The sequence below is a fragment of the Cervus canadensis genome, chromosome 18, assembly GCF_019320065.1.
Source record: "Cervus canadensis isolate Bull #8, Minnesota chromosome 18, ASM1932006v1, whole genome shotgun sequence".
NCBI lineage: Eukaryota > Metazoa > Chordata > Mammalia > Artiodactyla > Cervidae > Cervus > Cervus canadensis.
The window spans coordinates 21158810-21169170 of NC_057403.1; the positions used below are offsets into that span (position 1 = coordinate 21158810).

General features: G+C 60.4%; 1 protein-coding gene and 1 long non-coding RNA gene across 7 annotated transcripts in view; one reads left to right on the forward strand and one right to left on the reverse strand.

Moving 5' to 3' along the window:
* Positions 1 to 216: 216 nt before the first annotated feature.
* IL4I1 (interleukin 4 induced 1) overlaps positions 217 to 10361 on the reverse strand; it is a 33663-nt gene continuing 23518 nt past the window's right edge. The window contains exons 2-10 of one of the 6 annotated variants that reach the window (XM_043435696.1): positions 10050 to 10166; positions 8107 to 8312; positions 5109 to 5149; positions 4772 to 5010; positions 3976 to 4088; positions 3180 to 3381; positions 2078 to 2146; positions 1606 to 1742; positions 217 to 1187 (exon numbers count right to left, since the gene is read on the reverse strand). In XM_043435696.1, coding sequence (XP_043291631.1) covers positions 233 to 1187; positions 1606 to 1742; positions 2078 to 2146; positions 3180 to 3381; positions 3976 to 4088; positions 4772 to 5010; positions 5109 to 5121 — 1728 coding nt within the window. In that variant the 5' untranslated portion in view covers positions 5122 to 5149; positions 8107 to 8312; positions 10050 to 10166 and the 3' untranslated portion in view covers positions 217 to 232. Of the gene's footprint in view, positions 1188 to 1605; positions 1743 to 2077; positions 2147 to 3179; positions 3382 to 3975; positions 4089 to 4771; positions 5011 to 5108; positions 5150 to 5398; positions 6860 to 8106; positions 8313 to 10049; positions 10167 to 10361 lie in introns of those variants that run through there. The other 5 variants (XM_043435697.1, XM_043435695.1, XM_043435694.1 and 2 more) reach the window with 5 other exon arrangements.
* On the forward strand, positions 1613 to 9527 carry LOC122420533. The gene is made up of 2 exons (XR_006263305.1): positions 1613 to 1736; positions 8800 to 9527. It is a non-coding gene; the product is annotated as an uncharacterized LOC122420533 (long non-coding RNA).

Consider the following 10361-nt stretch of genomic DNA (forward strand, 5'->3'; position numbering starts at 1 on the left):
ATGGGCACTATGATTACCACCATTTACCAGTGGCGCAAAGCGGTGTCCATCCTGTACCTCCTACTACCCCAAGTGGAGCCCCACGGCGCAGGAAGGAGGAGGACCGCTTCCGGGGCTCCCGGACAGGTGCAGCGCCTTCTACCGCGGAGGTTCACGGTTCTCCTCCCTGCGAAATGGGGAAACGGTTGAGCCAGGGAGGGGGCGGGACCACACGGCTGATTCCAAAAGTACTTTAATATTGGCTCTTCTTTGAGGTCGAGTGCGCGGCGGTTACCGCATGTAAGGCTGGAGAGTGGGTGCCCTGCCCACTTTCGAAGGGGCACCGGTGGTGGTGGTGGCGGTGGTGGGCGGGCGCCAGGTGCCCATGCCCCATCTTGATGATCCGGGGCTCCTTCTGGCGGCTGCTAGAGCCAGAGCCGGAGATCCGACTGTTGATCAAGACCGCGGCCCGCAGAGCCGACTTGACGGCCGTCTCCACCCAACCGTGCGGATAGGCCGTGTGCTCGCCGGCGAAGTAGATGCGGCCATAGGGCACCGACCAGTCGTACTCCCGCCCCTCGTCCTTGCCGGTTTGAAAGAGCGTCGGCGGCTGCACCACGAAGCCGCCCTGGCTGTGCGGGTCCTCCGCCCAGCGCTTGACGATACCGGTGCCGTCCCAGAGTCGGTATACGATGGGCCCGTGCAGCGCCGCCACGTCGTCGAGCGCCAAGCGCAGCGATTCTGCCAGGCTCCGGCCGGCGAACGGGGCCGCCGAGTCCGACCACGTGTACGAGGCGAGCAGCAGCGCGCCGTCGCCCGGCGCCGGGTAAAAGATCACCCGCGACGGGCGGTCGGTGCTCGAGTGGCCGCCCTCGATGTGTTCGTCGTGCCAGAAGGGCCGGCGGAAGCTCAGGAACACCTTGGTGGCCGGCACATAGTGCAGCCCTCGTACCGCCTCCTGCCGCTTGCGCGTCAGCGGCGGCGTGAAGGTGATGCGCTGCAGCGCCGGCCCGCTCACAGTCAGCAGCACCACGTCGGCCGTCATGGACTTCAGGTTCCGGGTCCGGCGCGAGGACTTGATGTGCACCCTCACCTCGTGCGTGCCCTGCTTAATCGCCACGACGGGCGCGTGCAGCAGCACCGGCCCCGACAGCGAGCTCAGCAGCGCGCGCGGCAGCAGGTCCCAGCCGCCCACGATGCGGCTGTACCTACGGGCGGGGCGCGAGCAAGACGGACTCTCGGGCCCCGCCCCTCCCCAGCGGCCCCCATCCCGGGGCGCTCCCCGCTCCAGGTCTCACCTGCTGGTTCCCTCTAATTCCCTGCCCCCTCGTCCACCGCCGCCCTCACCCGTCCCCGACGTCCCTCGAGGCCGGGAGGTAGAGCGGTGTGACCCGGACACGCCATCTCGGCCCCTCTGTACCACGCCCCTCTCCGGGAGCCTTCCTTCCTTCAGAAGACCCGGGACGCGGGGAGAGTGCAGGCGGGACCTAGCATGTCTCCCCGCCCCCACCCGGCTCCGCCCCTCTACGGACCCCGCCCTCTCGTCAACTCCGCCCCCTCCACGGGCCCCGCCCTCCCACCGGCCCCGCCCACTTGTGGCCGCCCCGATCCGCCCCGCCTTCTCACCGGAGCCGGTCGCTGAGGCAGCTGTGGGCCCGCAGGGCCTCGGCGAAGCTGAGATAGAAGAAGCCGTCCTTGGACATCACGTCTCCCAGGAGCCGCACGGCCGGCTGGCTCAGGTTCCCCTCCCCGAGGAGGTATTCCTGGGGACGGTGCGGCCCGGGTCAGGGCCCAGGCAGGCCAGGCCGGCCGGCTCCGTCCCTATTCCCGGGCGGGGGCGGGGGGCTGCTCCCCGCGGAATCTCTCGGTTTAGTGTCGGTTCCCTGGACCTTGACGATACGGTCCCCCCTCTTGTGACAGATGAGGGAATCCAAAGCCCAGAAAGGGGCGTGTCCAGCCTCGTAAGGAAAGGAGGTGGTGGCAAGCCCAAGCCCGGCATCCCCGGTTCCTGCCTTCTGACTCCGCCGGCGCCTAAGCCCCAGGAGCACCCTCCTTGTCCGACTCCCGCTCAGATAGCGACACGGAGGCCCCTACTCACCAGGAGCGTGTGCCTTTCAAACTTCATCATTGCCTTCTTGCAGCCCAGTGTCCGGAGATCTTTGATGGCCTGTGTGGGACAAGCAGACGGTGCTGAGCTGTGGGGACAGGACCAGGGAGGCCCTGCCCACTTCTCTTGCCCACGGCCGCCCGTTTACTGCTCTCATTCAAGCCAGGACGTTGCCCATGCTGTGCCCTCAGCTCTGCCCTCCACTGCAACTCAGTGTCTCCCCCTGGGAAGTCTTTCCGAGTTACAGCGTCACACAGCCCTGGTTGGGTGTTATTCTGCCTGCCTGTCCAGCTCCCGCGCTCCTCACAGGCAGGGATGGTGCGGTCTCAGTTGGCCCTGTGTCCTTCTGGTGCCCAGTAATTACTTGTCATCTGGATCGCTGTGCATCCAGATGGAAGCCGAGTCCCTCCTGCTGCACCCATCAGCCGTGACAGGGCACGACTGCCCACGGGGAGTTATTCTTGGCACCTCCCCTGCCCCAGCCTTTCTGTGGCTCCCCAGCACCTGCAGCCAGAGTTCCAGCCCTCAGCCTGGTGTTCAAGGCGGCTGCCAGGCCCTTGGTCACCATCCCTTAGGGCAGCTCCGGCCTACAGGGCAGTGTCCTGTGCCCAGGCCACCCTCTGGTCCCCCCACCTCCACGCCCCTGCTCCTGCTCCCCCATATCATCTCTGCTGGGCACCTGAGTGGCCATCGTTCACTGCTCTGTTCCTGTCCCGGAAGCCTCCTGCCTCCTCTGATTTCAGCCCTCTCCTTTGTCCACCTGGCTTCTCCCAGGTGGCCAGGGAACTCCCCGAAGGAGGTGTCCCTTCACTCACACTCACCCTTCCCCTCATGTTTTCCTGGACTCCCTAAACTGGGCAGTGCCAGGGCACAGAAAAGGCCTCCACTAAGTGCCCACCCTTGAGGTGGTCCAGGCCACTGAGAAGGGGATGGGAGATGGGGATCAGCAGTATTTAAGGGGAGCCTAAAGACGGAAGAGCCAGTGACGGGAGACCAGAGGGAACAGGAAAACGGCAGCCAGGTCAGGAGGAGGCGTGTGGCTAAGGAGGACAGGGCAGGGGACCAGGGCTGCAGGGCTCGCGGACACGCCTACCCTGTTGAGAGCCATCTGGTAGATTTCTTCGGGAGAGCGGCCCTTCTCCTTGGGGTTCAGCTTGTAGCCTAGCTTCTCGGGCATTTTCTCCACCACGTAGTTACGCAGCTTCACCTCGTTCACCTCTGTCCACGTGTTCTCGTCATACTGGGTGAATTTGGTCAGGTTGAGGCCCAGGCTCTTGCAGAGCTCGTGGAGGATCCTGAGGGGGTGGAGGTGCCCGTGAGGGTCGGGCGGGGGCGGGGAGCCCTCTCTTCAGCGGGGCTTGGAGAAGGGTAGGGGGTAGGTGAGGCAGCTGGATATGGGGTTTGGGGATGGGCATGAGCCTGGGCAGGGCTAGATTGGGGGTCTTCGGTGCCAGGGACCAGAGACTGAAATGAGAACAAGGCTGGAAGGCGGAGGGTTTGGGTTTGGAGTGGGAGTTCGGGGCTCACTTTCACTGGGGATGAAGTGGAATAGCGACAGAACGGGCTGGATGGGGGTGGGAGCTGGGGGTGGGGAAAGGACGAGGGTCGGGGAGGACAGAGCTGGGGGTCTGGAAGGGCTGGACACGGTGGCCTGAGCGCTTCAGGGGTGCAGTGGTGGGGCTGGAGGCGGGAGGCTGGCAGGACAGAGTTGGGGGTGGAGTCTAGGCCTGACTTGACCAGGGCAGCAAGTTTGGGGTCCGGGTTGGTGATGGAGCCGAGCATCCAGCTGAGTCTGGGCTCGGGCCTGGGCGGGGGTGGGGGGTTGGGATGGGCAGGGGGCGGGGGCTGGGGTGGCCCCGCACCTGCCTGGTTGCCAGGCCTGACCTCACCTGTGCGAGCTGGGCATGCGCATGGCCCCCAGCTCCCCAATCCAGCCTGTCTTCCGGTCGCGGTAGGTGAGGATGCGGCCCCCAATCCTATTGTCTGCCTCCAGGATGGTGACCTGGGGAGAGGTGGCAAGCAAGTCCTTCAGCTCTTCCCACTGGCCCCCATCTCCAATCTGTGGCAGCCCCCCTGCACCCCGCCTTCCATCCCCACAGCAGCACAGACGGAGACTAGAGAAGGACCCTTTTTTATGGGGAGGTGAGGGGCTTGGCGGGAGAACAGAAAATCACAGTGAACATGTACAGTGTGACGGTTGGTTTCCAGACTGCAGCAGGAAGGCTGCTGGGCAGATTTCAGAGGGACTTCCCTGCTCAGGGAGTGGGGAGATTCCTTGTACAGACTGAAGCCATTGACCCGGCCCATACTCATTCTTGGATTCAGTGAGGGGGACAGTGGTGCGATTTCAGGGGGCACTTCCCCTGTCTGGACTCTCCCTCCCTCTCCACCAACACAAATCCCCCCCAGGAGCTAGGTGGAGGTTTCCAGGGACTTCCCTCCAGGATGAGAGCAGGGCAGGGAAGTCAAAGGTCTCTCAGCACAGACATGCACCATCCCTCTGGGTTTCATGTTACTGCAGAGGGTTCCAGGCCCCCGACCCCCAGACCACAAGGAAAGCAGAGATCCCTCTCCCCTCCCCCCATCAGCCTCTCCCCTCAGGAGGGACATGGCTGGGTCCCTCCACCCGGGACTCCCAGATGCAGCAGCAAAGACTCGAGGTAGACCTCCAGCATTACTTCTCACCTTGTGTCCAGCATCGCTGAGCACCTTGGCGGCCACCAACCCGGCCACGCCCGCACCAACCACAACCACCCTCCGGGGCTTCAAGGTTCGATTGAGGCCCAAGGTCACGACTTTGAGCAGCTGCTCGTAGTCAGGGTCGTGCATGCATTTCTCGAAGGGGTCATAGATGTGGGCCGTCTGCCAGTCCAGGGAGGCCACCAGGCTGAGGAAGACGGGGACCAGGGCGAGGAGGCGCCAGGCTGGGGGCAGGAGGACAGGGTCAGTGGGCAGGTCGGCGGGTGTGTGGACAGGGGGTGGTGGAGCAAAGCGGGTTCTGCCCCCTCCCCTCCCGACTTACCCAAGGGGTCCATGACTCTTGTGTCTGGGTTGGAGATGTGTCTGGGTCAGAGGGGAAGCAAGGCTGCTGTCACAGGAGCCTGCGTCCCCCCAGCCTGACCCGCTGGGGGCTGCCAGCTCCCACCTCAGCCCTCGCCCCTAGGGCCGTGTGCGTCCCCTAATCCTGGGCTGGCCAGCTCCTGTCCTGCCCCTGTTTCTCCTCTGTCCGCCCTGTCTCCCTGTCCCCCATCTGGGTCTGTGGGGCCCCGTCTGTCCGCAGCCTCCTCGCCACCTCGGGCTCCCCAGGCGCACCCCTCTCTCCTCCGGCCCCTCCGCTGGTCTGCCTGCTGCCGCGTCTCCCTCGCTGGCCTTAAACCCAGCGGCACCCCGCCCTCCCCTCCCTTTTGGGAAACCCAGCTGTGGGAAATGAAACTCCTTTCCTGGGTGGCAGGTCAGATGCTGAGTCTAGTCGAGGCTGGAGTGGGTGGGGGCGGGGAGAGCACATCAATCTGTTTTCTTCCTCTTGCCCCAAATAGTTCAGGGGCAGCTGGGCGGCTGCAAGTACATGCTCAGGCAACAGTGCTGAGCGCGGGGGCTGCCCCCGGCCCGCTCCGAGCCCCTGGTCCCCCTAAGCTGGCTCTTGTGCCTGCCCTCTGCTCTGCCTCCTTCTCGGGGTGGGGGCGGGGGTGGGTGCATTTCTGGCCTTGGGGCAGCGTGCTCCCAGGGACAGCTGAGTCCTATCCTGAGTCCTCCTTGGTGTCAGCCATCTTGGTGCCCTGGAGGGTCCTCGCTGTCTCCCCTCCCATCCCATGTGGCCGCTCTGAACCTCAGTTTCCCGCTCAGTGACTGCTGCCATGGGGGAGCCCAGGGGGATTCAGTGAGGACCCCTCAACCCCAGCCCTGCACCAGGAGTGCTCCCTGCGCCTGCGCTGGGAACCACTGTGCCGCCTCACTCAGGCCAGGGCGTCGGGCGCTTCTGTCTGCCCTGCCTTCGGCCATCGCCACCTCCGCCTGTGTGTGCTCTTCTCCTGAGAGGTGAGCTGCAGGCAGGGAGAACAGGCTGACCTGCCTCCAAGGAACCCCCACCTGGCTCACGGCTTTGGGGCTTTAGTCGGGTCCTTTGAAGGGGTCGGGGATGGAGAGGCGATTGTGGGGACTTTTCTTGGGGTTGGAGGAGCGAGCACAGGAGGGGTGGGGTGGGGGGGGTGGTGGTGAAGAGGAAAGCCAGAGGGCGGCAGGTCCTTGCAGCTGATGGGAAAATCCAAACCGTAAATCAAAGAGGGATGTGGTCTGGTGGAGGTAGGGGGGTGGGGAGTGCACAGAGTGAGTCAGAAGGCATCTGAAATGGATGGGTGGGGAGGTGTGGCCAAGAAGGAAACAGAATCAGTGAGCTGGACAGAGCCTCGGAGACACAGAAAGCCAAGGGCGAGTCAGCAGAGACTGGAGGCAAGAGGGACTTTCCCCTGTCTGAGCGAGTCTGTGATCAGAGCTTTGCACTGGAGAGAGGCGGAATCTGAAACTGAGAGGGGACCGGGGAGCGCCCCAGGACCTGCCCAAGGCCCCAGAGCTGGCAGGCCTTCCCATCACAGAGCCCAGCGGCTTCCTTAGTCAGGCCCTCTGAGGGAGGGAGCTGGCTTGTCCCAGTGGGGCGGAGGTGGGCATTTGCACCAGGGGCCCCCGTGGGGAACGGCAGAGCTGGGAGTCTGGCTGATCTCAGGTCCCCGTGCCCTGCCCAAAGGCCCCTCTGCTCTATGGCCAAACAGCACAGCGATGGCCCCACAGGGAAAGGAAGCGGCAAGAACACGGAGGCAGAAAGGGTGGAGGCAGCAGAGCCAAGGGGCCCCAGGCGTGTCTGGGCGTGTCCAGGCGGTGTTCCTAACCACTTAGTTATTAGCTCAGGCTGTGGACTGGGGACGGGCCAGCCGGGGACGGGCCAGCCGGTGGGACCATCTTTGCGGGGTGCTCCCGTGCACTGCAGGATGTGAGGACCACCACTGGCCTCTGGATGCCAGGAGCACTTAGCCCCTCAAGGCTTAACCCCCACCGATGTCTGCATTCCCAGGCTGGGGGGAAGCACTGGGCTGGGGTTTGGATGATGTTGGGTGAAACGCCCAAGAGCAGCCAGATATGGTCCCGGGAGCACCTGGCAGGATGGGAAGTGCCGGAAGGCTGGATAGCAGAGGTTACTTTGGGGTCAAGAGAGTATGAGTCATTTGGGGATTGCTTGGGTAGAAACGGGACCTCCCAGAGTCATTCCTGATAATATCAAAGAGATTGGTGTTAGGCTTGATTTTGGGGTAAGAATTAGGGGCAGGAAAACGGGGGTTGGATTGGCTTGGGTTTCCAAAGCTTGTGAGCAGGAGACAAAAGACACACACCAGGCTTCCCACCAAATCCAGCACCGGTTGCTTCAGCTGATTTGGAGGTGCTTTTGGTGTTTCTAAGAAACAATGTCAACCCTCTGAGATAAAAACTGTCTTTTGGGAGAAAGACCTACCTTATTTGACTTGCTTCTGGAACCTCGATGACAGTTCTAACGGGATTAGCTCACCTCTGGAGCAGCCAGAGACCTGGCTCTGGCCCCCCAGGAGCCTCCACGGCCCCTCAGGACAGCTAACAGTGATGGCGGCCACAGAAGTGGGCGAGGGACAGGGCTAGACCCTCACATATGTTCTCTCCTCTGGGTCAGTTAAAGACCCTGAGTTGTTCTTTAGTTGCTCAGTTGTGTCCGACTCTGAGACCACATGGACTACAGCCCGCCAGGCTCCTCTGCCCATGGGATTTAACTTTCACCATGTCTCAGAGGAGGGCAGGGCCTACCCGGGGGATGCCAAGGGCCCCAGGAGGGAGTCAGGGGTCCCAACCTGGATGGGCAAGGGGCATGGAGAGTGGAGGGCAGACAGACTCACCTGAGGCCCCTGAACTCTGGCCTGACTGGCAGACAGGAGCCCCTTCCCCTAGGGTGCCACGCCCCTCCTTCCCGGCTTCCAGAACCCCGGGGCTACCGTGGGGACACTCACTGCACGGCTGGCTCTGGCGGGCTCTCTCAGTGCCCATGGCCTTTCTGCTTAGCCCGGGACGGACGTCATCATCGGGCGAGGGTGAAACCGGGGTGGGTGGCTCTGGCTCTGTCCTGTTTTCCCTGTTAGACTGGCAATGCCAGGGTCCTGGTGTGGGGTCGGATCAGCTGGGAGGCTGTGGAGCCTAGGCCCTCCTGTCTGGAAATCTTTTTGTTATGAAAAATTTTAAATATAAATAAAAACAGACAGACTAGGATGATGAAGCCAGGTGCCTTTATCACCTCTTAGTCCATCTTATCTCATTTACACTCTCTCCCTCCCCCACTGGATTACTTTAAAACTTTACTATTATTTGGGAGGTAAATGCTTGAGGGTATTTCTGTAAGGCAGGGGTTGGCAAACTTTTTCTATAAACATTTGAAGCTTTGGGGGCCACGTGGTCTCTGCCTGGCCTACTCAACTCCATCATTCCTCCTGCAGTCATATGTAAATGAATGGGTGTGGCTGGGTTTCAGTAAAACTTTATTTACAGAAACCGGAAGTGGGGCCATAGTTTGCCAACCTCTGTTCTGAAAGATATAAGAACTATTTGATTTTTACTAAAATTCCAGTATCATTATCACATTTAAAAATGACATAAAATCAATGCTTATACTTCCCCAATTGACTCAAAACTTTTTTTTTTTTTTTTAGAACAACACAGTTGGTTTGAATCAACAAAGAGCCCACACTGCATCTGAGTGATACTATCTTTGTCAGTAATTATCACTTTCAGCTCAGTGGATCTGAGGTCTGTGTTCCTAGAACTGGGAGAGTTGGGGGGATCTGATGAGACCCCACGGCCCCAGGCTTGGCCTGAGCCTGGCAGAGCGGCCCACCAGATCTGATCTCTGCCGCAAGGACATTTCTGGACGTCATGGGGCTGAACCAGGATGGTGGCTACGGTGAGGTGCGGGCAGTGCCCAGGTGAGGCAGGAGTCCAAAGGGACCAGGGCTGAGGTGTGTGAGGACTGTGGGACAGACAGGCGCAGGGGCAGCTCGGGACAGTTAGGTCTGGGCGGTGTCCATGAGCGGACCTGACTTGTGAGGGTGAGGCCACTCGTGCCTGGGACGTTCTGCAGAGCCGCTGGTCTGAAGGAAGACTTGGGCTTTTTTTGGCTGCGCCGTGCAGCAGTGTAACTTCCCTGACCAGGGATTGAACCTGTGGCTCCTGCAGCAGAAGCAGAGTCTTAACCACCGGACCACTGAGGAAGTCGCAGGAGGGCAGACTTTGAAAGCACCCAGGCAATTTCGAGGTTGACTGAAGACCTCAGGAGCGGTGGTGTGCCGGAGCCGGCTCACACCTTTTCACAAGAGCCATTTAATTTGCAGACCTTTTTGCGGTTTTGGTTTGTGAACCATTATTAAAAGATGAAAACATTTACCATGAGTCTTATTAAAAACAAGGGTAAAACTCAAAACCCATCCACCCCTTAAGTATTTGATTACCTTTTACTATTACATATATACTCTCCAGGTAAACTGGTTTTATCTACACAGTGTGCGTCCATTTCCCAAATTTGTGTTCTCCGACTTCTGGTGGCTTGCAATCATCCACAGTGGGAGAATTCACACTGTGGAAATGGGTACGTGCTACCTCTGACCCTGGAGGACCAACTGCTAAAACACTGACCAGCACACCACTGCTTGGGGATCATTTGTTTCAACCTCCTGCTGGAGATCAAGGGTGCTCTCCCTCGGGAAATGTTTCAAACACTGACTTTTTAATGCCCAGGGGTGCCAGAGGAAGCAGGGGCGTTCTCCCGGGGAAGCGGATGGGCTGTAAGCTGTTTGAGGGCATCTTGGGAGATGAAAAGTCATAACCGTAAACCCCCAGTTGCTACTCTTCTCCCTAAATAGGGAGAAAAAAATGCCATAACCACTTACTGAGAAAAGAGATTCACCTTTTTAAAAGCCTCTGACTCCAAATTTAGTCACCACTTTCTTCATGTTAATGAATGAAGAGGAACTTAAGAAGCCATGTGTCTGCACTGACAGGGAAACGCATCTGTGTTTTCTTCCTGGAAAGGGAAATTGCAGTTACAATGAAGTCAGCATCACGGGGTGGCATCCAGTCACAGTGGCTGGCCCTGTTGCAATCTTGGGGGCTCCCTGGTCCCCCAGGAAGCCGTTGGGGGCCATTCTCCCCATGGTGCCCGAGTACCAGAACCACCCCTCCTGCATGGCTGTTGTACCAATTTATTACAACCACCTGC